General features: G+C 43.7%; 2 protein-coding genes across 5 annotated transcripts; one reads left to right on the top strand and one right to left on the bottom strand.

The window, feature by feature from the left end:
- Window positions 1-342: 342 nt before the first annotated feature.
- dtx2 (deltex 2, E3 ubiquitin ligase) lies at window positions 343-9348 on the top strand. Of its 2 annotated transcripts, XM_061701814.1 has the most exons (9): window positions 343-1149; window positions 2322-2976; window positions 4038-4096; window positions 5054-5272; window positions 6128-6195; window positions 6274-6453; window positions 7319-7480; window positions 7563-7652; window positions 8069-9348. In XM_061701814.1, exons 1-9 carry the CDS (start codon window positions 828-830, stop codon window positions 8303-8305), a joined length of 1992 nt encoding a protein of 663 aa, XP_061557798.1. In that variant the 5' UTR covers window positions 343-827; the 3' UTR covers window positions 8306-9348. The 2 variants fall into 2 exon arrangements, with proteins under 2 accessions (XP_061557798.1, XP_061557799.1); XM_061701815.1 differs by lacking the exon at window positions 5054-5272 and having other exon boundaries at window positions 344-1149.
- gtf2ird1 (GTF2I repeat domain containing 1) lies at window positions 9217-27098 on the bottom strand. 3 transcript variants are annotated; one of them, XM_061701811.1, is made up of 26 exons: window positions 26656-27098; window positions 23628-23788; window positions 23422-23563; window positions 22361-22552; window positions 22032-22215; window positions 20725-21038; window positions 20529-20624; window positions 19582-19665; window positions 19113-19296; window positions 18747-18772; window positions 18075-18227; window positions 17927-18007; window positions 17128-17262; window positions 16352-16408; window positions 15788-15868; window positions 15503-15686; window positions 15371-15426; window positions 15167-15238; window positions 14498-14765; window positions 12417-12445; window positions 12293-12340; window positions 12143-12220; window positions 11883-12075; window positions 11462-11499; window positions 11279-11397; window positions 9217-10538 (listed from the first exon to the last, which is right to left on the bottom strand). In XM_061701811.1, exons 2-26 carry the CDS (start codon window positions 23751-23753, stop codon window positions 10470-10472), a joined length of 3009 nt encoding a protein of 1002 aa, XP_061557795.1. In that variant the 5' UTR covers window positions 23754-23788; window positions 26656-27098; the 3' UTR covers window positions 9217-10469. The 3 variants fall into 3 exon arrangements, with proteins under 3 accessions (XP_061557795.1, XP_061557794.1, XP_061557796.1); XM_061701810.1 differs by having other exon boundaries at window positions 23628-23758; XM_061701812.1 differs by having other exon boundaries at window positions 17128-17259; window positions 23628-23758.
- Between the last annotated feature and the right edge of the window lie 228 nt (window positions 27099-27326).

Below are 27326 nucleotides of genomic sequence, written 5' to 3'. Positions count from 1 at the left end.
ATAGCTGTTGGCTGAGTGAGACTGATTTAAGCACAACTCCTTATTAAATATACCTTGCTTGGCTAAATATACTATTTTCTTCCCCATCATCCATTCATCCTAATGCAACTTTAAGCTGCAACAACTTAAGAATTATTGTTACTATTCTTCATTTTCCTTTTTTATTGTGTGAAACATGCATTTGCCCTCCCAGGCCATCATTTATGTCATACCGACATACTGCCAGCCGGGGGCAGCAGCAAAACTGACATTGAGCCAAAATGGGTTTGGACAATGGAGACGTTTGTCACCAGAGAAGAAGAAAATGCTGCCTTCGGAGGCAGTTGGGAAAAGATGAAGCTCAAGATGTTCGTGGGCAGTTATGTGAACAGCGAATAAAACGTCATTACATGAAACGGTTGATATACTTACATTGAAAATGAATCACAATATTTTTTACTTAAATGTTTTACTTTGTAAAACGTGTCAATGTAAATACTTTAAACGTTCAACGGACTTCTCGGGGTGGGCTTCAAAATAAGATCTGGTACTTTACGAGTGTCTCTGAAGGCAGCAGTGGGACGAAACGGAAAGCACCCTTGGCAACGCTGTCACACAAAAAAAATCCCCCAAAAAGGTTTGCGTTTTCCCCCCTTAGGGCGGCTTGCATTTTTGGTCAAATATGTATTTTAATATGCTATTAAGTGACCAATGGTTGTGCTTGGTGGCATTAAGGGGATTTTAACGCGTTCGCAATGGTGTTCTTCGACGAGCCCAGCTAGCCTAGCCTTTCTTCGTCGAGGCTCCACCGTGAAGTTAGCATCGAGCTAAAGCTAAAGCGGTCGATTATGGCGATTGTGTCCGGCTCCTGCGCCCGGGTCAACGTCTCCCGGAGCAGCGGGCCCTCGGCGGCGGCAACGGCTCCGGTCCCTTCCCAGTCGTCCGGCCAGTCGCAGCCCATGATAGCCGTGTGGGAATGGCAGGACGACCTGGGCCACTGGCGGCCCTACAGCGGCCAGGTGAGCGCCTACATCGAGCGCTGCCTGTCGCCGCGGGGCCACAGGGGCGGCGCAGCCGGCGCCGCCACCATCTGCCTGGGACAGTCGGACCCCGGCCTGTCGCCGTATCTCATCGACGTGGCCAGCCTGAAGCAGTTCAGACAGGACACGGGTGAGTTATTAAATCATTTTTTTTAGTGTCACAGACGTTGTTTTTTGGGCGTTTACTTTTTAAAATTTACCCTTGCTAGGTAGTTTAGCGTGTTAGTCTCGATGACGTATTGCCTGTTGTTGTCATCGGAATATTGACACAGCGGCTCCCCTGGATTAACCGGACAAACCAGGGAGCAAATTATGTTTTATGTGTTTGTTTACAAATATGGTCTTGCGTGTGGTTAATTGTGAAGTAGATTTTATTATTTAAATAACATTGATATACATTCTTTTAGTTTAATTTGTTCCGTGACTACTAAACTCATCTATCTCATTTTATTTTTTCATGTTCCCCATTAAAATGAAATGAAATTAATTTGTTCCAGCCCACCCCAAAAAAAACAAATGATTTGTGTTGACTATTTATTTATTGTATTAAAACACAATTTTATTTTTAAAGAGAAGACAAAAAAAACTGCTTTTGTAAAGTGGACGCCTACATATTCGGCATTCACCAATTTGCATTTTTTTTTCCCCTGAATGTCTACCCAAGCGGGAACCCCCGAATGTAGGGGCAAACATATTTTTTGTTCCTGTTTCAGGCCTGTTGTCTCTCTAAAGGGATTTGTTTCTGGTCGGTGGAGCCATTCTAGTACGACAATAAACAGCCACTGTGACAAAATATACATTTAGGACATCAGAACCCAAGTACGGCGAGTCATTGAGCAATATAAAGATACAAGTCATGCGCTAATGCTGAAACAATGACAACTGTATGACAAGAACGTGAGTGTTCAGTAGTAATTAAGAAGTTATGCAAAGTTAGCAGAGTGATGAAGCCACAATGTGTAAGGTAACAACGTAACAACGTCCCAACAGAGATGTGCAAAAATTTGCAACATGTCGCAATGGAATTTGAAGTCTGAGAAGTTAATGGAAAGAGTGAAGAAGCTATTGGAATGTCTACTGAATGGATGTTATTGTGTTTAATGATTGTTGGTTTTTTTTGGTATTGCTTTTGGGACAGAAAAATACATTTTGGCCCTGTTTATGTTCCACATATATTGAGTACTGACGATAAAATGCTGCCAAACCGTAGTGACATAACCTGGAAGCATATATTTGAGGTGTGGCGGCAAGGCTCGGTGGTTAGCAATGCTGACTTAGAATTTCCTTTCATATGTTTTCCAGGAAAGACCCGGTCGGTACGGCGCTCCCTGTTCGCCCAGTCGTCGGGCCTGGGCAGCGGCGTGTACTGGGAGTGGGCCAACGACGAGGGCGGCTGGACGCCCTACGAGACGCGCACTTCCATCCTGTTGGAGCACAGCTACCAGGCCCGGCAGGGCACGGCCGACCTGGGCCCGCACGGCCACAACTACATCGTGGACCTGACCTCCCTGGCCCAAGTCAACAAGTCGTCGGGCTTCAGGCGTCAAGTGCGGCGGCAGTGCAACCTGCCGTACCCGTTGGCCTCCTTCGGTCCTCCGGCCATCCCGTCGGGGCCCTCGGTGCTCCCTGCCGGCGTCCCCCCCCTCTCCTCATCCTCCTCCTCCTCTTCGGGGGGCCCGGCCTGCTCCTGTGTGCAGTGTTTGAGCCACGGGGGCACGGGTCCCATGCCCAGCCGATCCCGGCACTCTTTCTCGTCGGCCAGCCTGAACCGGCCCAGTATGCAGGGGACGGGCAGGGTAGCGGCAGCGGCGCATCCCACATCAGTCTACTCCCCGTACCCTCGGAGGCCCCTCTCCGTCGGGGGGATGTCGTGGGGCGCCCCCTGGCGTCCGCCGCCTTCTGCTAGCCAGCTAGCTGCACCCCTTCTCAGCAGCTCGTCGAGCGCTAACGGCCTCAGGTTGGTGTCTACTGTTTTTTTCTGATGGGGAAAAGGGAGGTATCTATTCGAGAGGCGTTTATTGTCCTACATGGATGATGCGTCAGGTGACTAATTGGGCCAAGGTGTGTCAGTGGTACCTTGACTTACGACTGTGAGCTCAACACAGTGGGCGGCACCGCCTGGATGAATGAAACGCTCGCACGCTGCGATAAGGTTCAACCACCGGGCAATATTTTTGTTCAGTCCGAAGATTGAGGCGTTTGTAAATCGGGTAACACTCGTGGTACGTGAAAGAATCACCAAATGAAATGTTTAAACTATGTGTTGTGCTACTGTGGTGCAATTTTTTTTTTTTTTAATCCATTACAGTACGTTTAAGTACAGTTCAATTTAATTTTTAAATGCAATACATTTGCATTTAATCCTTTCAAATCATTTATTTTTCTACATTTAACCGAAATTTTATGTGCAGTACATTTAATACTATGCTACTACTGTATATAAAATTTTTTTGAGGAGGTACTTGGTGTAAAACGTCTGAGAACCATTGTTTTAGTACACACATTTGCCACATAGAAAGGATATCGAATAAATGTTCAACTGGCTTGCCATAAAGCCATTTCAGCAATTTCCTATTTTTTTATTCCTAATTCAGCAGACCAGTTGTATATCGACTAAATTATTCGATTATCCAACTAGTGCGCTGAATTGTTTTATCCATAGTTATGTGCACTTCCTGATCCTCACGGGGCAGAAAACACGCTGCTTTAATGAGGCAACATTAACATGCTTGTCACTTACACTTCCTCCAGGCTCCCACTGTGGTCGCCTTCCTCCGCATGAAGGCTTCATTATCACGGCTGCCACATTTCCCGCTTATTGTCCGTGGCTGCCAAGTGATCAGTCGTTTGTTATTTCACATGGTGGAGGTTCAGGACCTCAGGATGGTCCAAATCTGATCTGGTAGAAAGAGCAGGAAGCACACTTGTGTGTACAGATCTACTGATCAAGTGTCTTTTTTTTTTCTTTTTTTTTTGTCTCTCCTCTCTCCTCTCTCTCTCCCTCCTTCCCTCTGCCAGCGTTCCTTCCATCCCCATTCAGCTCAACGGATCCACCAGCGTCAGCTCGGCCCTGGCAGGTAAAACACTAAAACGCTTCCTCTCCACACAGACTCTCTTCGCCCTCTCTGCGCTTTGCTTTTGTTATTTTTCTTAACTCCTGGGTGATTTATCATCTGGTTTTACAGGTTTTATGTGCCTGATTCGGTCTTGTCAAGAGCCTTTAGCAGCCCCTTTAGAAATAGCCTATCAGGAGCCATTTCAGTTTTTTAAAAGTCTCCGTAAAACAATTTGTTTTTAATTATATGTACATGTATTATTTACTGAAAATATGTTCCTAAACTAGATAATTTTTTTTCTAGGATCTACAACTAGTAGTTAAATATTTATTAAAATAAAACAATTAAACAATAATCTTAATCAATCTGATTAAATGTAACCCCTGTGATAAGGGTTTACTGTACCTTAAAAATATTTGCCGAATTAAGAATAAATATTGCTCAATGTTGAAAAAAAAAACACTAAATAATTATTTTTAGATCATAGAAAAAAAGGATATTCTTTGGATGAATTAATGCTTAAAAACAATAAATTAAGAAGCATTATTGATTAATGTATAAAAAAAAGTTGATCGTAGAAAAAAATGGGCACATTTTGAATAAATTAAGAATACCTTAAAACATTTCAATAAATCAAGATTAAATATTGATAAAATGTAAAAGCAAAAAAATCGTACTTTAAATTACTAAATTATCATTTTGTTTTGGCATTCTGCCCCACCATGTACAGCAATAATCTTTAGCAGCAATTATTTTTTACAAATTTGCTGATGATGTCGTGAGACCTTTGTCACTGTCCAAAGTTTTTATTTGATTTAGAAATTGCGACGATACCCAGGTCGCAGTCGGAGTGTCGGTCGCAGCTCCATCTCATACGTTTTTATTTTTTAATTTGTTCCTTTCTGCTCCCGCACCTCACCCGCTTTGCCCCGCCCTGGTCCCGTCCCGCCTCGAACCTCCCACCCCACCCCGCTCCAGGCATGGCCTCCATTTTGATGTCAGCGGTCGGACTGGGCGTGCACTTCACCACCACCGCCCCCCTCCCGCAGCCTCCTCCGCCACCGCATCAGCATCAGCATCTGCCGCCCCAGCAATTCTCGCTCTCGCCGCCCGTCCAGTTCCCCCCTGCCAGCAGGCCCAGCAAGCCACCCAGCAGTGGCAGTTCAGTTAAGAGAGCCAAGAGGCAGCACAGGAGAGGTAGCTACCACGCCGCCCGCCCTCGGTCGGAGGGCCATCTCGTCACCTCCATCCGTCCTCGTGTTTCCTTCTTCCGTCCAGCCATTTTGTCTTGTGCTTCTGGTCACCCATCCATTTTCCATAGCGGTGTCTCAAGGGTAGATAGTTGACTTTAAACGTTCCAGACCAACCGAAATGCCTTCCATGCGTCAGAATTCAACCACAATTGTAAAAATTTCCAGTCCAAGGTGGTCGGCAACTTCACAACACCCCCCCAGGGACACAGTCCGGATCTTTTTCAAGCATGGAATTGGCTGAAAATGACCCGATAGGTTTTTGGTTTGTAGGGGTAAACCGGTGCACCTTGAGAAAACCCGAACAGTCCTCTTTTACAAAGCACGGACTTGCCGCTAATTTCCCAGACTTTCTAACCGTGTCGCCTGTACCTGCACATTTCTTTGTTATAATACTAAATACATTTTTATCCGATTAATCAATGGTATAATCGTTAGAATAATTGAAAACTTTTGCTAGTTGCAGCCCTACGGGACACGCAGTCCAACAATTTTATGTCACACCAGATGTTAAGTACGGTTATTGTCTGGCTTCTGAGGTCCGTGTGTAAGGGAATCCTGCAATGCCAGGACACCTGACACTCACTTCTCTGGACTTGTGGTGTGACTTGTGGTGCAATTGACTCTGTCCTTCAACTCAACAAGTCTCCCGGTCTGTTGATCGCTGCCTTTCATTTCCCATCTTTGAATGTCTTGTCTGCACTACCTGCTAACTCCTTTTCGCTTGCTAGGTGAAAAAAAGTGTTGGGAGAAAAGTTGCGGAGTTCTGGGTGTTGATTCCAAAGGCCACATTTTGTTTCAGCTTCCGCTCAAAGAGCCGAGGAGGTGATCCGACGTTACATGGAGGTGGTGCCCGGCGTCCCGGATGAGGTAGTGCCCGCCTGCATAATTCCGTGTATTTAATCAGCAGTCCATTTTTCCTGAACATTCCTCCATCCCACCTCCCAGGACTGCATCATTTGCATGGATCAACTGTCCAATCCCTCTGGCTACGAGACGCAGCCACCGCCGGCTACGGCACAGGAGAGCAGCCAGGGCATCTTGCCGGACGCTGTGGGAAAGTTCGTCAAGTGCGGGCACACCCTGCATATGCTCTGCATGCTGGCCATGTACAACAATGGCACCAAGGTAAAAAATATGTTGAAATAAATTTCTGTCACGCTTAAGTTGTTCACGATGAAAGCACCGTTAATAAAATACATAAATAAAATGTTGAAAAGTATACATTTTTATATTTTAGACAAAACACCAAGAGTATAATTTTATATATTTTTATTAAAGACAATGTAGAAGAATTAATAAATCATTGTAGATGGATAAATGTAAATGGTTAATAATTTTTATTATTTTTAGATTACAGAATAATACATTTTTATGGTAATGTTTTGAGTAAGAGAGACTAATACAATTAGGAAAAAAATCCATTATTCATCAAATGTACTTTTAGATTTTGAGTAAATAATAAATTGGTAGCTTAATAGGATAATTGCCCAAATCATTTTAACTTTGTTACCAAATTAAAAAAAAAAAATACCAATGTGCTTGCCCCAAAAATTTTTTGTTCTCCGAAAACGATCTAATTAAAAAAAGAAAAGAAACCCGAAATGTTAAAAAAATCTACATGAATTAGAAAATAACATTGAAACAATTGATAACATTTTTTTAAATGTTACATAATGGAAAAATATAATAGTTTTATAAAATATTAACACCTCAAAATCAATAAATAATAAGAATAAATTGATCATTTGTTAAAATGTATTATTTTAACCCTCTGATGCATGACTGAGATTCCTATAAGTAGTTGTCCACTGTAGTGAGCGCATGCATCAGAGGGTTAAACCAGATAAAAACCTGCTAAAAAGAGTCCGTATTGTATCAGTACGGTTTACGACAAAAGTACATCCGATCAACACGCTTGGGGTGGGACCGGTCTTTTTTATCAGGTTTTTATTGATCCGTTTAAAAGCAGACGTGGCTTTTCTCTCGTCAGGATGGCAGCCTGCAGTGCCCCTCGTGTAAGACCATTTACGGCGAAAAGACGGGCACGCAGCCAAAAGGCAAGATGGAAATTTACAGCATTCCCCAACCGCTGCCCGGGCACCCAGACTGCGGCACCATCCAGATCATCTACAGCATCCCGCCCGGAATACAGGTGGGCCGCGCACTTCATGAGGTGCGTCCTAACAAGAACCACAATCACACTGATCATCAGTACTTTTGTCCTGGTACCGTAGGGTCCGGAGCATCCCAACCCAGGACAACCTTTCACCTGCCGGGGATTCCCTCGTTTCTGCTTCTTGCCGGATAGTGACAAAGGCAGGAAGGTAAACCATAAACCCTCATTTATCGCAGGGGATACGATACGTTCCATACCACTGCAAAAGGTGAAAATCGGCCATATAATTTAGTCGACCGAAAGTCCACTACCTTAGTGCTAACTTGTAATTCGAAGCGCCGTAAATGGGTTAACGTAATTAGCGTAGATGTTGTGGTAATTATACACCCTTAAATAATACGCACACATGGAGCGTCAGGCTCAGGCGTTTCATTTATTTTTTTACTATTCCACAATTTGGGAATATGGAAATTAACTGGAAATTCGGGGGGGGGGGGGGGGGGGGGGTGTAATGGGAAGGTATCATATTCCCCCAAAACATGGCTCACCCCCCCCCCCATGTCAAAGTTTACAACTTTCCTAGAATTCTGCCAATTAGCCGTTTTTTTTTCCTCCCGTCTGAAGGTTTTGGAGCTGCTGAAGATTGCATGGATGCGCCGGCTCATCTTCACGGTGGGCACGTCCAGCACCACCGGTGAGCCCGACACGGTGGTGTGGAACGGCATCCACCACAAGACTGAGATGATGTCCAACCTGTCAGGACATGGCTTTCCGGACCCAAACTACCTGGACAACGTCCTGTCGGAGCTGGCCTCTCAGGGCGTGACCGAGGACTGCCTCAAGGCACCCGGCAGCAGCTAAGTCATCAGTTGCCGAAAAAAAAAAAAAAAAACATTTGTGAGACCCACTTAGCGAAAGGGAACCTATTTTACACCGGGCTGCGGTATAAACGCCATTGGAATTGGGGAGAAGAACCTGGCAATTTTTCCACCTTTGGAAGTTGTGTCAGAGGCTGGGAACAGAATGTTGGAATAAAAACGCGGTATGCTGTTTGAAAGTGAACACGATAATATCCCGCCTTCTGCTACAGTTCCGATGCAGCTACATTGCCGCAAACCTTATAACAGAAAATTATTATTTTTGCTGTTTATTTTTCATTTGTAGCTTCATCTGCATCATCTGTGCCCCCCTTTTCCTGCTCCGTTGCTGTGACGGCACCGGCGCTCCAATTCTCATAAAGCACTTTAGTTGTGACGGTGCATCACTTTAAAAAAAAAAAAAAAGTTTAAAAAAAAAAAAACGGGGGGGGGGGGGTGTTATGCAATAGAAAGCGTAGCAAAGAGACACCGCATTAGCCTGATTAATGAGAAGTGGCAAGAGTTGCCGGGAGAGAAAAAAACTGTGGAAAATTGATTTAATTAACAAGTGGTGACCACAAATCAGTAAAGACACCTACTTTTTAATACTCGTATGGATTAGTTAGCGTACTAATCGAATCATGCATCGTTTCATGAGCTCAGTTCATTTGGATTGAGTTGGAGACCGCTTGGCTATCTAGCTCAATAATCAAGGATCGACCACCAATGTGTAAAGACGCGTACTTTAACACTTTTGTTAGCGTTATCCCGAATCCTTCAATTTGACAAGATTATCCGGAGTAAGGATATAGACCGCTACGCTAGCATCAAGAATCAAGGGAATGACAACAAATGGGTGTACTTTTTAGGTTAGCGTTGTAGCCGACTCCTGCACGGCTCGATGCCCTACCCTGACTGCCAATCTGAAGAGGAAAGCCAAGAAAGTGCTCCAACGGTGACAATCAAGGCCTCACTTCCTGTACTCACATACATTATCCCGCCTCTCACGGCACAAGTCACTGCAATAAAAAAAAAGATTGATGTCGACAGAGACTCTGTGTTTTAATGGGGAAACACGCAGTGGCACACAAAATAAAACAAAGCAAGGCAACACATTTTATTTGGAAAGGCCTAATTGGCGTTAAGGTACAGCATGTTTACATGGGGGTTAGTCATCATAGCATTCTTTACTCTTTAAGTCAGGGACAGACCCTGCTTGATACATTCAGACTGACTTGTTTTAGCCACATAATACTATGGTACATAATATGTTAAAGTATATGCAAAGCCATTTTAAGCATTTATTTGATATCCAGACTTACTGGTTCATGGAGTAATACGCTCTTCCACTAGTTGACATGCTACTACTAGCGCTAGATGTTAACTGGTAGAATTTTCTAAGTTCTACTTGTGTGCAAAATGTCCTTGAGCAGGATATCCAATAAATTTTCCAACGGCTTTTAATATATGTGCTAACGTACAAAGGCTAGGTGTTGAACTCAAGCCTGTGAGGGGTGTCCATACGCTTGTCATGGAGACAAAAAAATAACTAGTTAGCGTCTTGTACTAGGAAGTCAACAGCTGGGTTAGCTTCACTTTCTACCTAGTTTGAAGCTGTAGACTGCTGCATTGACTTTTCGCGCTAGTTAGCATCACTGTAGCTAGGCTAGCTAGCCGCCAAGTGGTTAGTTTGAGTCAAACTGTAGATGGCTATCGTAACTTCTCCTGGTAGCTAGCCACCAACTAGTTTGCCGGAATGAAGACGTAGATCCCAATCTTGTCTCGCTAGCCAAGTATCTACATTAGTTGATACCGGTGAGCTGGAATGATGATATTGACAGATGTGGCTGCAATTAAGACCTAGACTGCTGCATTAGTTTTTTTTTTTTGTTTTGTTTAATCCATCCGGAGTATGTGGCCCCCACTAAGTGTTAATGTTTTAGTTAGCATCCCTGCACATGGCGGTGTTACAGTTCAATAAATAGAATAAATAAAAAAAAAAAGGTACAAACCTTAGCATATGACGTCACTGTGACATAGTGTCAGTAATAACGTTGGCGTGGATGCTAATCGCTCACACGCACATACAATGTGACTTTTAGTGCTAACGTTAGCAAACAAAAAAAAAACAATGATCATCATCGCCATTTTGTGGCTCTTAACTCCCTTCAGTAGTTGACTTTTCCTGGTACTTGCATGTTGACTCCACTGTAGTCCACCATGTACATGGGCCACTGCTGATGACACAAAATGGCAGCAGAGTGTCATCAATGTTGGCTCCAAACAAGCAGCGCAACCTCCAAAGTTATGTGTTGTTAGAAAGACCTCATAAGTGTGCAATTTGACTGTTAGCCAACCACCAACTGAGTAGCTAGAATGAAGCTCTAGACTGCTATGTTAGCTTCTTGAAGATGTAGACTGCTACGTTTGCCTCGTGCTACCTAGCTGCTGACTAGTTAGCTAATGTCAAGTAGACTGCTATGTTAGCTTCTCATGCTAACTAGCCACAGACACCTTAACTAGAGTGAAGAAGTAAGACTTCTGCATTCTTCTGCTAAGTAGCCGCCAAACATTTAGCTGGAGTTTAGAGTAAAGATGTAAACTCGTATGTTAGCTTTTCGCACTAACTAGCCACGAGCTTGGCTTGGCTAGAGTGATGACGTAGACTTCTCCATTAGCTTCTCATGTTAACTTGCCGCCAACTGTTGAGCTGGAGTGTAGATGTAGACTGCTACGTAGGTTTCTCGTGCAAGTTAGCCACTGACTGGTTAGTTTGACAGCAAAAATATATTTGTCGTTAGCTAGAGTAAATATGTAAAGTGCTACGCTAGCTAGCTACCAACTGGAGTGAAGCTGTAGAAGCAAGCTTAGTTCGTCGCAGTAGTTATCTGCAAATTGCAAATTAGCTCCTTCCACCACATTTTCATCGTCCATCTTTTTCACCTGAACTCTCAAGACGTTACAATGCAACACGTACCATGACTGGAATCTGATTACCCGACGGGGCCAGCTCTGAGGAGGAGGGGGCAGGGCCTCTATGGCTCTCCTGAACTCGCTTGCGCTTCCGTCGACTTGTCGAGGCTTCGGACGCTAACACTGCGGCAGAAAAACAAGTTGTTTACCAAAATGGCAGCAGCAGTCATGATGCATGTGTGCATACCTGTGTTGCATGGCTGACTACACAGTTCGGAAAAAGGCCTGTGTGAGAGAGAAATGCTAACATTAGAATAGTGCGTGTTGGTATTGTATCCATTCAAGTAACTTGACTATAGAGGGCAGGTTATCAAACTCCCTTTGTTGCAACTGTTAGCATGTACGAATTTTGTCAATTCTCATTAGAAATAGTATCTTGATACCAGGTTCCACAAAAACATCTATTTGACAGGTGCTAATTTGCTAAAGGCTTATGCTCACTATACAAAAATAGAAAGCGCTTTTCCTGTATTCAGTTAGTAAGGATAATCTAATGACAACTGATCAAATGCTAATATGCTAAGAACTAGTATGCCTGAAAAATCTAAGTAAAAATAGTTGTCCAGGGCAGTATTCGTGGCCCTTCCGGGCTAACGTGGCTTCCTCACTGTAGATGGCTCTTGACGCTGAAGCTGATTTTGTCTTTGGCATGGAGGATCCTCTCCAGGCAGGCGGCGTCATAGGCACCCGGGTTCCGGAAGGGCACGTCGTCGGGGAGCCCGTCCACCTCCACGCACTCGGGGCTGCCACGGATCAGCTTGTATGGCACAGCCACGGCGCGATCCAGCCCCAGAGCCTCACCTGGAGATGTAGCAACGTGAAGCTAACGATGCCAACTAAGCTACATGGGATATTATTTTTTTTATACCGTATTTCTTGTTAAACAGCTCCTTGACCTGCTCACGGAGGACCACCTTCTCCCCGACTCGGTTGACGTCGTCGTCGTCTACAAAAAGACCATTTTTTTAAAATTTGTTTAAGGACAAGGTAAGTTAATACATAGTCAGGGACTACTGACCGCTGATGGTAGCATACGCCTTCTTGAGTAAAGTTACCCGGCGAGGTGCTGGGGAATATTGGAGGTTATTAATGAGGGTTTTTAATCAAGGGACCAATGTGAGTCCGTGTTGGTTTGCGCTTACCAGGCTTTGGAATGAGGCCTTGGAAAGGTCTGGAAATCAAGGAGATAGGCAGTTAGCTTAGTGGCCATTGGAAATGCCAGTACCCTCACCCCCACAAAAAATAAAATAAAAAATAAAATTGCAGAGGTGCATGCTTTTCATTGCACAGCGATGATTAAAAAAATAAAAATAAAAAAAGTGACACAGGAGGGTCAGTCAGTATATGCATAGAAACCCCAAAAAGTGGGGATTTCATTGATACTTTTGAATATAATCACACTTTTTGTCAACATCGACTGCCCATCGATCAACAAGGACATGTACGCCTGCCTCGAAAAACAGTAGGCTTTTTTTTTTTTTATACATACAGCTTGCTTAACGTGTTCCTCATCAGAGCAGTGCTGACCCCTAACTCCTTCTTTTAAAAGTCCAAAAAGGTGACAATCTTCCAGATCAGGTGAGTATTGGGGATGGGTTATGGGTTGTCCAACCAAAGGAACTGATGACTGCAAGACTTCCTTGACACACTTTTTGATTGTGCTGTATTTTCCTTGGATGGGTGCCATAAAAATTTGGGAAGTGACAAAATTAGAGATATGTGCTTTTCATTAGACAGTGACAAGATGTGTGTGTGTGTGTGTGTATATTTTAGACTTTACACCAATCTCATCGGCCTGATCGGTATCGGTCGATATTTAGCATTATAGGCTGATCGGCTTTAATGTCATAATTCGCCATAATTCAATGACGTCATTGATCGGCTCTGCAAAAGACATTTACTCCGCGCCGCCATCGTGCACTGTATATTTGAATCCAAAAGCTAGTTTATTTTTACCCTTGTCGCGCGTCTTTTGACATAGAACTGTAAATATCTGGCGGCCAATAGTTATTTAATAATAATAATAACATGTCGGCGGTGTGGGACAGACAACACGTAATGCCCGGATCAGACTGCAAGACATAATTGCTCTTTCACGATTTCATTATGTCAGACTACTGTAATAAAATCTTGTATTCCGATACCACCGCATCCAGTTTTTTTACGATCATTGGGCTTTATCTTGACAACTCAAATGCGACCGGATACACGCAGTTACCCTGGCGACGACAACAAGAGTGGATCGCGCCGACTGTATTCTAAGAACAAAATGGGGAAAACCGTGTGTTGGTGGTCACCGGTGCTCAGGAGAGGACGTTCGTTTAAGAGGTATGTTCCCGTACTTTTAATACGATACGGCTCGCAAGCAGGCAACAAAACGTTATGTAGCCTAGCAAGCTAGTGCTAGCACTAACAGTTGTGCGTAAACATGGTGCCGTTCTGTCGAATCATGCTCTAAAGTTTCGGTGTGGGTTAAGTAATTTAATTACAGTAAGTTAGCACCCATTTCTGTCATGTTGTAATGTTGGTTTGACCTGACTAGAGCAGTGATTTCTAACCTTTATGGAGCCAAGGCACATATTTTATAATAGAAAAATCTCACTGCACACCAACAAACTAAAATGGAACAAAAAGTGGATACATAAATGACTGTAAGTACTTCCTGCCATCTAATAGAAGACCATTCATTTGTTCTGTCTGTCACTATGCCTCACTGGCATAAATAGATGAAGAAATATACATTATTTATTGTAAATAAAAATGTTTGAGCAATTAAGTACACAAGTATATACAGTAAATGAACAGGTAATTTAAATAGACACATTGCTCCATCTTGTGATCGGATCGGTGATCAGTTATCGTTTTTTTAAACTCGGTGATCGGTCTAGAAAATCCTGATCATGTAAAGCATATATATAAATTGCCAAAGTTTGGAGATGCATGTTATTCATAGGATTGGGAACAATGACAAAATCTGGCAATCCATGCTTTTCATTGGATACAACAATAAAAACCTAAAGTCTTCAAAATTTGGAGCTACATGCTTTTCATTAGTAAGAAAATAAAAATTATATTCAGTTCATGCTTTTCCTTTGACAGTGACAAAAATTTATGATCAATTAGGAAATACATGCTTTTCATGAGACAGCAAAGCTGAAGTACCTCTAAATTTGCAGATAGATGGTCTAAATTTGACAGCAACAAGTAGACATGTGGTGTTAACCTGGTGATAGTGAAGTTGATTTTGTCGGCGACCGCCAGGATCCGCTCCAGGTTCTGGGAGCCGAAGGTGCAGGGCTTCCGGAAGGGGATGCCGGGTGGGAGTCCCTCGATGATGACCGAGTCCGGGTTGTTCTTGATGCGCTTGTAAGGCACTTGCACCGGGTACTTGATGCCCAGCGCCTCGCCGTACTTTCTGTTGAACAGGTCCTGGACCTGCTCCCGCAATGTGTTGGCCAGGTCGATCCTGGACAGCTTGGACTCCAGGCACTCTAGAGATTGGAAAACGCTCTCCACGTTTGTGTTCACTTCGGGGATTTTTATGGAAATGGGAATATGTAATGTAAAAAAATAACACTAGCTCTAGAAAGCCATTATCAAGAGCTTTTATATGAGCTACGACTCGATGTGGGTTTTTTGGGGAGGAGGATTTGTTTTTAACCTAGTTACTAGTGAACTTTATCCTTATGTTTTAGAGAACATATATATATATATATATATATATATATATAGTGTCACACTAGGACATAATTACAAAATAATAAAGCCCTCATCAAGAGTTTTAATATGAGGTATGACTCCATGTTGTCTTTTTCAAGAAAACGATTGACCTTCCTACTGGCAAAGTTTTTTTTTTTTTTTTTTTAATGTCTTTAAGGAACTACTGATGTACCTGAGAAAGTGGGTCTTTTTGACAATGCAGCAGCGTCCTCTGTCAAAGGCGTCATGTCCTTGCCGTCCAGCTCTTTAGGGAGGAACCATTCAAAAGATTAGACTTCTACACCACCTCCGGAAGACCCCCCCACCCCCACCCACCCAAAAAAAAAAAAAAAAAAACACCATCACAGGTTGTACCGTGACTTTTTCTTTCACTTACCTGAGTCGCAGACTGAAGGCATCTCTTGTTTGACTTGTTCGCTCAGCAGCTTGGGCCTGCGGACATTAACTGGTATAAGTCGCGCTCAGTGCTTCGTATAAGAAGGCCGAGCGTGCGGGTATTTCCGCTCACGTTTTGACGACGAACTGGATGTGACTGCCGGCGGCCAGGATCTTTCGCAACTTGGCCGCCCCAAAGCAGTTGGGCCGCCGCAGGGCGATGCCCTCGGGCAGCCCGGTGACGAACAGGTCCTCGGGGTACATCTGGAACTTGGAGTAGGGCACCTTGGCCGGCTCGGGAAGGCCCAAAGCTTCAGCTGAGGGAAAAAAAAAAAAAAAAGCAGAAAGCGGTGAAGCTGAGCTCCGTTTAGTCAGTCTCCGCGCCGCCCAAAAAACTCCAACACTGTAGCAGACTTACCGTACTTGATACTGAATAAGTTTTCCACTTGTCTGCGTAGCTGAAGAATCATTTCACCAATGTCCTCCACCAGGCTACCAGCTGAACGAATCAACAATATAAGTGAAGCGATTTCTGACATAGTCAAAAAAAGGTTTTCACTCACTGCATCAGTATACGGACCTATTGACAAAATAATACCATATACGGAAAGTCCTCATCAAGACCTTTAATATCAGGTTTTTCCCTACATTGATTTTCTACCTAATTTTATCTTGTTTTAAAAGAACCTGTAAGTTGAATATAATTTAAGACTGCATCCTCAAAAGAGGGTATAATGAAAAATTCATAGCAGCACTAGAAAGGCCTCATTGAGAGCTTTAGTATGAGGTATGACTCCACAAGGTTTATTTATTTATGTTTGACCATGTTACAAGCAAACGTTATCTTGGTGCTTTGGAAATAATTTACACAGTGAAATCATTAAATGGTCATATTTACAAAATAATACCTTATTTGGAATGCCTCATCAAGAGCTTTAATATGAAATATATTAATATGAATTGACTCGATGAAAATCTTTACCTTCAGGGGGTCTTCGGATGCTCTGGCCTGCTGCTTTGGACGACAACGCTTCACCAGCTGCAAAAAAAAAAAAAAAAAAACTAGATTTATGAACTACCTTTACTGTTTGGTTTAGCATATTTGTGCGTGTTTTGACGGTAATTATTTATCTTATGGGCAGGGTCATGTATTTTGCAGTTTGATGTTCATGTAGAGCGCTGCGATTTTGTCGCTTGGACTTACCTTCCATTTGTCTCCTGCAGGGGTCATTTGCGAAAGAAAAGAAACTTAAGCAAAGCACAGTCAAAAAACAAGAAAATAAAAAGAAAAGATAAGAATAAAAAGCGGGTGCACTAAACCCCAAGTATACATTTGTGTGCACTCTCATTTTGTATTAATAAAACAGATGTTAAAAAAAAATGTAACAAATAATTTACTTGATGTTTTTTTATATTTAAATAGAGAGTGACTGCACAAATGTTGCCTTGGGTGTGTAGTCTATGGCAGCTGTGTGTTAGATTGGAGGGAGGGTGGTTCAATAAATAATTCTAGTGGGAGTTGCTAATGGAAGAAGAGCTACAGTGGGGTGAGAGGGGGCAGGATAGGGGGCTTCAGATTGGATGGTATCACTAAGGCAGGGGTTTGAAGTTTAAAGTTCATACGTGAGGTCCTAAACAACAAGCAGGCAGATGGGCGGGCGGGCGGTCTGCGAGCTGGTGGGGCCCCAGCCGGTGGTCCTAGAGAAGGAGGGTGGCTGGGGAGGAAGCAGGCGGGTGGGCTGGAGGCGTAAAGTTTACCTGCGTGGTTCTCCGCCGGGAGGTGGAGGGCAGAGGCAGCCGAGGGGCCGGAAGGAGAGGACGTGGCCCGACACGAGGGGGCGGAGGCGGACTCAGACGGTGGCTCGCTGGTTTCCTCCACGCTGGAGCTAGCTTCTGAACACAGGGGCGCATTTTTAGTTTGGGGTTCTTTTACACAATTTGTAGTTTACGACCCTTTACTAATTTGCATTCTATGGTCCTTGTAGTTTATGGTCCTTTGTGCAGTTTGTTTGTTTGTTTTAGGGTCCTTTACAGTGCTTTACATGGTTTGTACTTTAGAGTCCTTTCCACAATTTATAGTTTAGGGTCCTTTGTACACTCTGTTGTCAAGGGTGCTTTGCAGTTTGTAATTTAGTGTCCTTTCCAAACTTTGCAGTTTGTAGGCCTTGTAGTTTATGGTCCTTTTTTGGATTTTGTAGTGCAATGTACTTCGTACAGTTTTTAGTTTATGGCCCTCTACAAAGTTTGTAATTTAAGGTCATTTATGTTTTAAGTTTAGGGTCCTTTAAAAAGCTTGCAGTTTAGGGACATTTTCAAAATTTGTAAATTTTTGCCCTTTAAAGTTTGTTTTTGTGTATAGTTCGTAATTGCGGGATTGTTTATTACGTTTGTAGTTTAGCGCATTTTACAGAGTTTGTAGTCAGGGTCCTTAAATGATCGTTGTAGTTTAAGATGACAAAGTAACTAACCGATAGGTTTCTGACACAGAACTAATGAAGTTTTTTTTTCCTCCTGAAAATGTCACCACCTGCGGCGATGCTGTGTTTATGTCACTTACCCGGCACCGTAACTTGAATGATGTCCCCATCCGGAGGCTCCGTTTTAATCCTCTTCACGGGGATGCAATCTACCGAAGGACCTGTAGGCATTGAACACACCATCATCATCATCATCATCATTCTGTCTGAATGCGCGTTCATTATTACCTGCTTCACACTCCGCCAAAGGACTCACGCACGCACTCGTGCTTGTGGCGGTTGAGAGGGCTGGCGTGAGGCTCAGGTTCTCTGGGAAAACGTCTTCGGGGGCAGTGGAACCTGTGTCCATCTTGCCTTCCTCCCGCGACATCTTGCCAGCAGCTTGGAGGAGAGCCCGAGGACGGTAAATCCAGGGTCAATTGAGGATTTTGCAATTGTTTAGGGTCATTTACATCTTTCGTAGTTTAGGGCCTTTTACAAAATTCGTAGATAACTTATTAACAGGGTTTGTAGTTTAGGGTCTCGTACACGGTTTGATTGTGTAAACATGTTGAAATGATAACTTGGAAGTCAAACTGTGTCCTGGAACGAATTGCAGCAGTTCTATATGATACATGTTTTTTTATGTATATTATATATCTATATGATACACTGTAGAGTGGACACCCACAATTTGTGGGGATAGGGACCAGGCCCGACCGCGAATAGTGAAAATGCATGAATAATTGCCGATTATAACTGCAGTGGGGGGAAAAAAGAACCCCCAAAAATTCTTGAACAATGAGCGTTTTCCATGAAAAACGGGGGTTTGTTCCACACACACAAACTGAAATTTGAAAATAAAACCATAAATAGGTGAAATCGCGATTATGCAGGGGTCATGAAATGAATCACACTTACCTGTGAAAATCTTTTCGTCAAACATCCTGCAACGCAAACAAGACAAGAGAAAATGAGTCAACGCCAGTGTCCCTAACTCTGTGTCCACTTTGAAGCCGAATAACAAGCCCGAGATGGACGAGCGCTCGTTTCTTTTAAATTGCCTTCAATCAATGAAATAAATGAAGAGTAAAACACGCCGATGTGGGAAAGTCGGGAATGCAAATGACTCTGTTTAGCAGCGGCACGTAGCGTTTGCTGACAGATGGGGATGCTCTGCTTCTTATCTACAATCTAGTCTGAATTCAACTGTAAACTTTGCATCCATAAATAACGCGTGTACTTATGGCAAGCAGCCATACAGCATTCCATAAAGTATGTCCGTACCGTCTGACCACAAATCGGATGGAGTGTCGCTCGTCCAGGATCCGTTTGAGTTTGGGGACCCCGTAGGTGCAAGGACGCTTGAAGGGGATCTGGTCCGGGATGCCCAGGATCTCCACCGCGCCCGGGTCACACGCAATCTTGCGGTATGGCACTGGCACCATGTGGTCCAGACCCAAGGCCTCGGCTACAACACAAAAAAAAACAAAACATGAGATAGTTTAGGGTGGGCGACGGTCCTTGAGAGGGTAAGCGGCTCAGAAAATGGATGGATAGTTTAGGGTTCTTTTTGTTCATTTTAGTTCAGGGAAGATACAGGTTTTAGTTTAGGGTCGTTTGCAAAGTTGCAAAATTTGTAGTTTAGGGTCCTTGTAGTTTTGGGTCCTTTACAAAGTTGATAGTTTAGAGCCACAGAAACACACTTAACTACACGCATACGCGAGCTGTAGACGACCGTGGCGTATCCCCTCACCATATCTGCTGTTGAACAGGATCTGGACGCATTCCCTCAGCGTGTTTATGTCCTCCGTCTCCCGGATGAACGAGTCCCATTTTTCTGTGGAGGATGACCAAAAAATCCAATGTAATTTATACTTTTTTTTTTTTTTTTTTTTAACAGAAGCAGCTAACACTTAAAGTTGATTTATTGGAGGGCAGGGGCAATCGTCTTATGGGATTACGCTCGGTAGTTGAGCCCCTTCATGGCTAAAATCAGTTTAGCTCCAGTTTACTAAACAGCACTAGACCCTTTCATACTGTTGAGGAGAGATTGTACAGAGCAGAGTGCATGGGACTATAAGCTAAATAAGCTTTACCAGGACGTGATTATACTATTATCCCACACAACCCGGCAATATACCAACTCCCTAAAAACTTAAAAACAGGAATCTGAATAATTATAAATTAAAATTCAGTCACGGTAATATTGTGCCAGATTCAGTGTAAACGAAATGGTGTTGGATTTTGTGTTCACGTGTCTGGTGCGACAATTCTCCAGACAATCATTTGCAAAACATGTAGAAGGTGAATTGGTATCCTTTATGAAAGTCACCACAGATGTGGCCATATTGTGCTTGATACAGTGAAAAAGACACAGTGATTAGATGCAGAATATTTAAGGGGGATCTCTGTGTGAAAGAGGCTTGTATCTCTGTACAAACACTGGCAAGATGTGTAGCAGGTGCGCTGGTAAATTATAGGAAAGCACACAAAGTTGTGGTAATATCGTGCCGGATTCTGTGTCGAAGTTTTTCACGGAGATTTGTCTCCCTACAAACACTCTCTAAAGATGTAGCATTTGCATTAAAAAACTTTAAAAACATGTAGCTGATGAATTGGTGACTACACAATCACACGTAGTTACAGAAATACCGTGCCGAATTCAGTGTAAAAGACAAGGTGGCATATGCTAAAGCATACCTGATTTTTCATGCACGATGGAGAAGAGTAGCCTTTTGGATATGTGGATACTCGCAGGTGTCTGACCCTGCTCACTAGGTAGTCTTGTTGTCTCATCTAAAAAAAAGAAAAAAAGAAAGAACAACAAACAAAAAATTCAATTGAATTCACTGAATCCGGTTCCTATTCCAGGCCTAATTCCCACGTGGTTACTTACCATTGCTACCAGCATCCTTCCCGCACGTGCCCTTGTCTGTCCAGTTGGCTAGTCGGTCCTTGCCGTGGCTTAGGAGCGACGTGGGTTTGAAGTCCAGCGTGCCATCTGGGTGGGGTTTGGAGGACATGGGCATGCCGTACAGGAAGTTTGAGAGAACAGAGTTGGCGGAAGTGGCGGGACTTGACGGTGTGACTACCTGGGCAGTAGTCTTGACTGGGCCGGGGCCGCCCTGAGCCACGGGGCCGCCAGAAGAGCTGTGATGGCCCAGCTCCACGCTCGCTGACTTGGCTTCGAGAGACAAGTCTTCCGTCGGCCTGCGCACAGACCGCAGAAGACACGTCAAAGAAAGCGTAGCGCAGCCGGAACTAGTCGCAGGAAATAGATGCAGAGCTGAAACTATTCACAGAACTAGTCGCAGAGTCTGATCTAGTCGGGGAACTAGTTGCGGAGGCAGAACTACCTGCAGAGCCGGAACTAGTTGCGTAACTAGTCAGCGAGCTAGTCATGGAGCTGGAACTAGTAACAGAACTAGGCACAGAGCCAGAACAAGAGAAAGGGCTGGAACTAGTCGCAGAACTAGTTGGGGAGCCAAAACTATTTGCAGAACTAATTGCAGAGCCAGAACTAGTCACAGAGCTGGAATTAGTCGCACAGCCAGAACCACTAGCAGAGCCGGAACTAATTGTGGAACTAGTTGCGAACCGGAACTATTCGCAGAACTAGTCACAGAGCCAGAATTACTCGTGAACTAGTATCAGAGTCTGAACCATTCTGGAGCTGGAACTATTCACGGAACCGGAACTACTTGCAGAACTAGTCGTGGAATCGGAACAATCATGAAGGTGGAAGAGGGTGTGGCGTTTCAGAGCCGGAACTAGCTGCGGAGCTGGAAATAGCCGCAAAGCCGGAAGTAGTTGCAGAGCTAGAACTAGGCGATAGGATGCGATCCGGCCTTGACCGGTTATGTTTACGTTTTCTTCGAATTGTGTGTAAATTTGGACATCCCCAAAAATTTTAAGTTTCTGTGATGAGTGTGGAAAATTTACGGTTTGGTGGAAAATATGGCGCACACCTCAAAAAACATTACATTAAGGTTTCTGTCAACAGAGGGGAAAATGAGCCGCCCCTCCCAAAAAAATACATTTACAGTTTCTATGAATTGTGTGGAAAATTTGGCACGCCCCCAAGCAACATTTTGGTTTTCTATGAATAGTGTGGAATATTTGGTGCACCCCTCAAAAATGTACATTCATGGTTTCTGAGAATAGTGGAAGAAATGCATGCCATGGCATGGGTGAGGTGCTGACCTTGTGACGGTGAAATGTATCCGGTGGCTTTGCTCCAGAATCTTAATGAGCGTCTTGGAATCGTACTCGGACGGCTTCCTCAAGGAGACGCCCTCGGGTAGGCCGTGGGCCACAAGGCAAGTGGGGTCCTTCTGAATCCACTCGTAAGGCACAGGGACCAGGGTGCTCTTTCCAGCCGCTTCACCTAAACACCGCACGAGGGAATCGGTTAGTTTATTAAAAGATGAAAATTATAACATTTTTGCGACTGGCTGTGGAAAACATGGCGTACCCCAAACAGCTTTTCAGTTACCACCCCAAACCTGGCATGACTTAAAGAGAATGCTTACTATAGAGAACGGTGAAGACCTCGTCCACCATCTTCCTCAGGACAAAGACGGACTGTGCGTCTGGCAGCGGCAGTGGCAGTGGCAGTGGGGGTGCTCTGCCCATTTTCACGTGCTCGCCTTCTTTTCCCGCCTTGCCCAGATCCACATCCTGATCTTTGGTGGTGGTCGCGTTGGGCAGGCACGGCGGCGCCCCTACAGGTGAAGGACGGGAGTGGCATTGAAAGGCTGGCTTGTTTTCACCAGTGTCGCCACACCAGACAAGTGACAGATTTGTTCGATTTGCTTTTGCGGGAGGTGGGGGTAATCAATGTGTCACGCTTGAAAAATAGCGGCTGATGTAATTAATGACTTGTTTGTCCCGCCGTCTTGTCCACTTTGAATGTAAAGGATCACCCTCGAGGAGGTAGTGGTGCCAAAAACCAAAGTAAAAAAAACTACCACAATCATGGTACTGCGCAAGAAGACGGAGTTGCTAAAGCCCCTTTTACACTGCCTGTAAAAAAACTGCATTTTTATGCTTTTTTTTTTTTTTTTTTTTTGACTGAATGGGGGGGGGGGGTACACACAATTTTCTGGTTTTGGAGGTACGCACCCCCATCCAAAAACATTTGACATTGTTTCTGTCAATCATGTGACAAATGTAGCACAACTCAAAATATACATTTAAGGTTGTGAATAGTGAGGAAGATATAGAGCACCCCTAAACAAGTTGACAAATCTAATTCAATTTCTGGGAAGAGTATGACACATATGGCGCAACCCCTCCCAAAAAAACTTACATTGTTCTGTAACCTACAGTAAATGTGACAAACCCCCGAAAAACATTACAATTATGATTTTGTGAAAAATAAGGTGCACCCCAAGAAAACTTCACCTTAACGATTTCTGTAAACTGTGTGGAAATGTGACGCACCTCCCAAAAACTTTACATTGATGGCTTGTGGAAAATATGGCGGACCCACAAAAAAACAACTTCACATGAACAGTTTCTGTTCACAGTATCGAAAATATAGTACACCCACCCCTCCCAAATAACTTGCCCAAAATTTGGAGGAACTTACGGCAAAACTTGTAGAAGTCGGTCTGGATTTCCCTCCTGGAGTTGAGGAAAATTCGTCCCTTTTCCGTGCCGACTGCGATGACGCTGTCCTCGTGTACTGTGACGCAGGCTACCTCGGCGTTCAGCTTGGACATGGCCATGCACTGGAAAAAACACTTGGTTACTACACCACATCCAAGTAAATAAGATGTGGGATGGTGGACTTACCACAGAGTCCAGGGCCGACACCAGGCTGGTGAGGATCTCCTGTCTGGCCGACAGCGATGGAACCGGAGGATCGCAGCGGGATGTGGGCCGCACGCCCTCGCATACCAGCTTCCTCATCTGAGACATGGCCTCTACAGGGACAACAACAGAGCCCTTTAGACCTGTTAACAACATGTTAGCCATGTGAGTTAGCGTCAGGCTGTCAGGTATTAGCAACTTTTAGCATCTGTTAGCCTCACGTTAGCCTCCATTAGTGTAATGTTGCTTCAGGTTAGATTAGCATCGGTTTGACATGGACTTGCCTCTGTTGGGGCCTCTTATCTTGACATCAGTTAGCGTCTGTTAGCCACAAGTTAGCCTCAGTTAGTCACGTTGCATCGTGTAAGTTTAGAATGTGTTAGCCATGTGTTAGCATCATTTTGTCACGTTAGTTAGCATTTGTGAATCATGTGTTGACCTCGAGCCGCGCACTAGCCTCTCTTCGTCATGTATTGGCACCTATTATTTTAGCATAAGTAGCATCAAGTTAACTTCCATTAATCATATGTGGTGACCGGTTAGCATCAAGGAGCTACTAGTTAACTTGTTAACTCAGATTTTGACAATTGCAATACTTCAAGTACAGCATCTGGGTCCTTGATTACTTTAGCATTTGTTAGCCATGTGTTGAGTCTGTTGACATCTATGAGCCAATGGTTAACCTATTAAGTCATGTCAACTCTAATATTAGTTAGCCCTCTCCGTCACGTGCCATTAGCCGGACTAACGAAAGGCAGGCCGGTCTGGTGCTGCTGCGTCGTCACGGCAACCGCAACCCGTCTCCTTGGAAACTAATCTCGGGGCATGTGAACAATGCAGCAGCGCTGGCCCTTTAATCTCTGCAGACACTGCCAACCATTATGCCGGCCTCTGGCTCAATAGACAGCAGAGGAAGATGATGAAGATGAAGAGGCGGGCGTGGCCGTCTAAATGTGTTCCCCTGAGGCCACAGCAAACATTCAAACACTAACCCCCCCTCGCCCACTTTTCCTCCTCTTAAATGATGAGGGCCTGAAAATAGACTGAGCACGAACACATCATCCAGATCAGGAAGCAGCCGAGGAGGAGATAAGGATGATAAATAATATTCATTTTCAAGACATGCTAACCTTGCTGAGTTAGGGTTTGTATGAATAGTGTGGGGGAAATGGCGCTACCCCCACATATTTACATTTACAGTTTATGGGAATAGTGTGGAAAATGTGGCACACCCCCAAATAAATTTTGTGAAATGTGTTGCACCGCTTACCCAACATGACATTTACAGTGTGGAAAATGTGCCGCACCCCCAAAAAGTTCTGTGAAGTGTGGAAAAATGTGCCGTAACTCCAGAAAATTCTGCTAATAGTGTGGAAAATGTGGCACAGCACCCAAAAATTCTGTGAAGTGTGGAAAAATGTGGCGCAGCCCCCAAATGTGCCATTTGCAGTTTCTGTAAAAGGTGCGGAAAATGTGGCGCATCTGGCAAACGTAAAACATCTGACAAACGTGACAATTACTCTCCGTGATTAGTGTCGAAAGTGTGGTACATCCACTAAGAATTCTATGACTAGTCTGGAACATGTGACATACGATGTTTTAATGTGATATTGCCTATAGAAAATCTGGTCCACAAACACTTTCAAATTACAGTTGAGTAAAACAGCACAACTTGATTATTTCTCAACAGATCTCCTAGACTATTTGGTTTGGTCTGCTACTCGGGAAACACCATCTCCAATCCGGTATATGCGCAAACTAGTTTGGCAAATCAGGTAAATCCTCATTCTGGTGACTGGGGAAGTGGACCGTTTCAAAGCACCTGTCGGGCTTGTATTTTTTGTTGTTGTTGTTGTTGTTGTTAAACACCAGATGTCAGTACAGAACCACCAAAGATGACTATAGACGGTGTTCGGGCTTCGTTCATGTATCCATGATATCATATTTGCAGAAATAAATGATTTACATGATTGTACAGTATTTAAAGACACCAGCCATAAAGGAAAACACATCTGCAAATTCAGCTTCAAACGTTCATGTAATCTAATCAATCCAAGCTCAAAGGTTCAAAGATACGGAACGGCAAATTTCCCAGCTTCCAAGGCTTAATGCTTAAACGTGACAGTTATTAGAAACTTCCTAACAGCTGTTGAGCAGCAACACATACAAACAGGGCACACATCAAAAATAGAATTAAACTTTGCATATAACACCAAAATATTCAAGCCATACCATTTCGTCAAACTCCCGACAGCCATGCCGAGGACCTTTGAGACTCGAACCCTTAACTTCAGAACTATGATTCAGTGTGCTAACCACTAGGACCACCATGCTGCCCAAATGAATCCAATGCAATCTGATCTGGGATTTTATTATTGGGAAATGTGAATTACGGCGACATTTTAATTTTTTAATGTATTTCGAAGTTACATTTAACGACCACTCTTGTTGCCTTCATTAAGCAAATTAGCGTTTATAACCGCAAATAAACGGCGACTGTTCCAATACACTAACGTACTGTAAAGTAACAAAATAAATTTTTAAAGTTGAGTGGTCACTCCTGAATGCCATTCAGAAAAAAATAAATAAATGACGACTTTGAAACGTTTTGTACAGCAGCTGGCTTTATTGTGTTAGCCTGATAACCTTTAAACAGACACTTTAGCAGAGGACGAACGTAAAACAACAAAAAGACAACGAACGCCACGCACTCGTATTTTATAAACCACAAGAGGGGAGAGTCTTTTAATACTGGTGGTTGGTGAATTTAGTCACCGACGTTCTTATTAATTGGAGTTCAACAGGCAACCAAGCGCGAGCTAATTAGCTAACGCCTGGTTAGCTCGCGAGCTAACGTTAGCACTCCCCCCTCCTCCTTCCCTCTTGACGTCGTGAAATAATCTATACATTCTGCACATACAATCCCCAAATATGTTCATATATGTCTAATGTATGATTCTTATGCGGTGTGTAAATCTTGAAAGAAGAAGGGAAAAGTGCGAAATCTCACCTTAATTCGCGATTAAATCCACTTGGTCGCCTGCTGTCAATCCCGGAATAGGTTTCTTTAATCCATCGTTTAAAAAACGCACAAACGTCGCTCACTGCAGTTTGGCAAAAATAAATAAAAAATGGCCGTAATCCCAATCTCAATCTTTATATCCCCTCCTCTCTCTCTCTCTTGTTTTGTTTTTTCTTCCTCCACAGCAGTAGTTGGAGTAGTGTCCTTTTCGCGCACCCCCCACCTCTCGGTCTTTGTTCTGTAATCCAGTAAAATTGAAAGTCATTCGCCCTCCTGCTAATCCCAACCCCAACTCAACGGCGTCGGCCATTGGCTGCGGCCGGGGCTGTGCAGGATTAACTGGAGAAACTCCGGGAAGGAAGTCGAGGGAAGAAAAAGAGAAGGGGAAATTCCGAGCGTGTTTTATCATTTTATTGCATCCGTCCAAACAAGTTAACATGACCGCCTGGGAGCAGTGGGTGTGAAACAAAGTTTTGGGGCTGGACAAGGGGCCAGACAGAGCATCAGAAAAAAAATCTTATATAATTTATTCACGTGATATATCCAAATTAGAGCTATGCGAGTGGGGTTTTTTTTGTAGTTAAAAACAAAAATAAATGTTTTTAAAAATATATATATATTTAAATGTGATGTATAATACGTTTAATCTAAGTGAAAAG

Source organism: Phycodurus eques, chromosome 17 (assembly GCF_024500275.1).
Source record: "Phycodurus eques isolate BA_2022a chromosome 17, UOR_Pequ_1.1, whole genome shotgun sequence".
Lineage (NCBI taxonomy): Eukaryota > Metazoa > Chordata > Actinopteri > Syngnathiformes > Syngnathidae > Phycodurus > Phycodurus eques.
Note: the sequence above shows the minus strand (reverse complement) of the source record. Positions and strands in the feature narration are given on the sequence as shown.

Excerpts from the sequence above, each read along its gene's own strand:
- gtf2ird1 (XM_061701811.1), bottom strand. The coding sequence starts at position 23,753 with ATGTCTCAGATGAGGAAGCTGGTATGCGAGGGCGTGCGGCCCACATCC. Across the intron at positions 19,666-20,528 it reads CATCGTGCATGAAAAATCAG|AAAAATGGGACTCGTTCATC; the intron begins GTATGCTTTAGC and ends CATCCTCCACAG. Across the intron at positions 17,263-17,926 it reads CATTCAAGTTACGGTGCCGG|AAGCTAGCTCCAGCGTGGAG; the intron begins GTAAGTGACATA and ends CCCTGTGTTCAG.
- dtx2 (XM_061701814.1), top strand. The coding sequence starts at position 828 with ATGGCGATTGTGTCCGGCTCCTGCGCCCGGGTCAACGTCTCCCGGAGC. Across the intron at positions 4,097-5,053 it reads CGTCAGCTCGGCCCTGGCAG|GCATGGCCTCCATTTTGATG; the intron begins GTAAAACACTAA and ends ACCCCGCTCCAG. Across the intron at positions 7,481-7,562 it reads GCATCCCGCCCGGAATACAG|GGTCCGGAGCATCCCAACCC; the intron begins GTGGGCCGCGCA and ends CTGGTACCGTAG.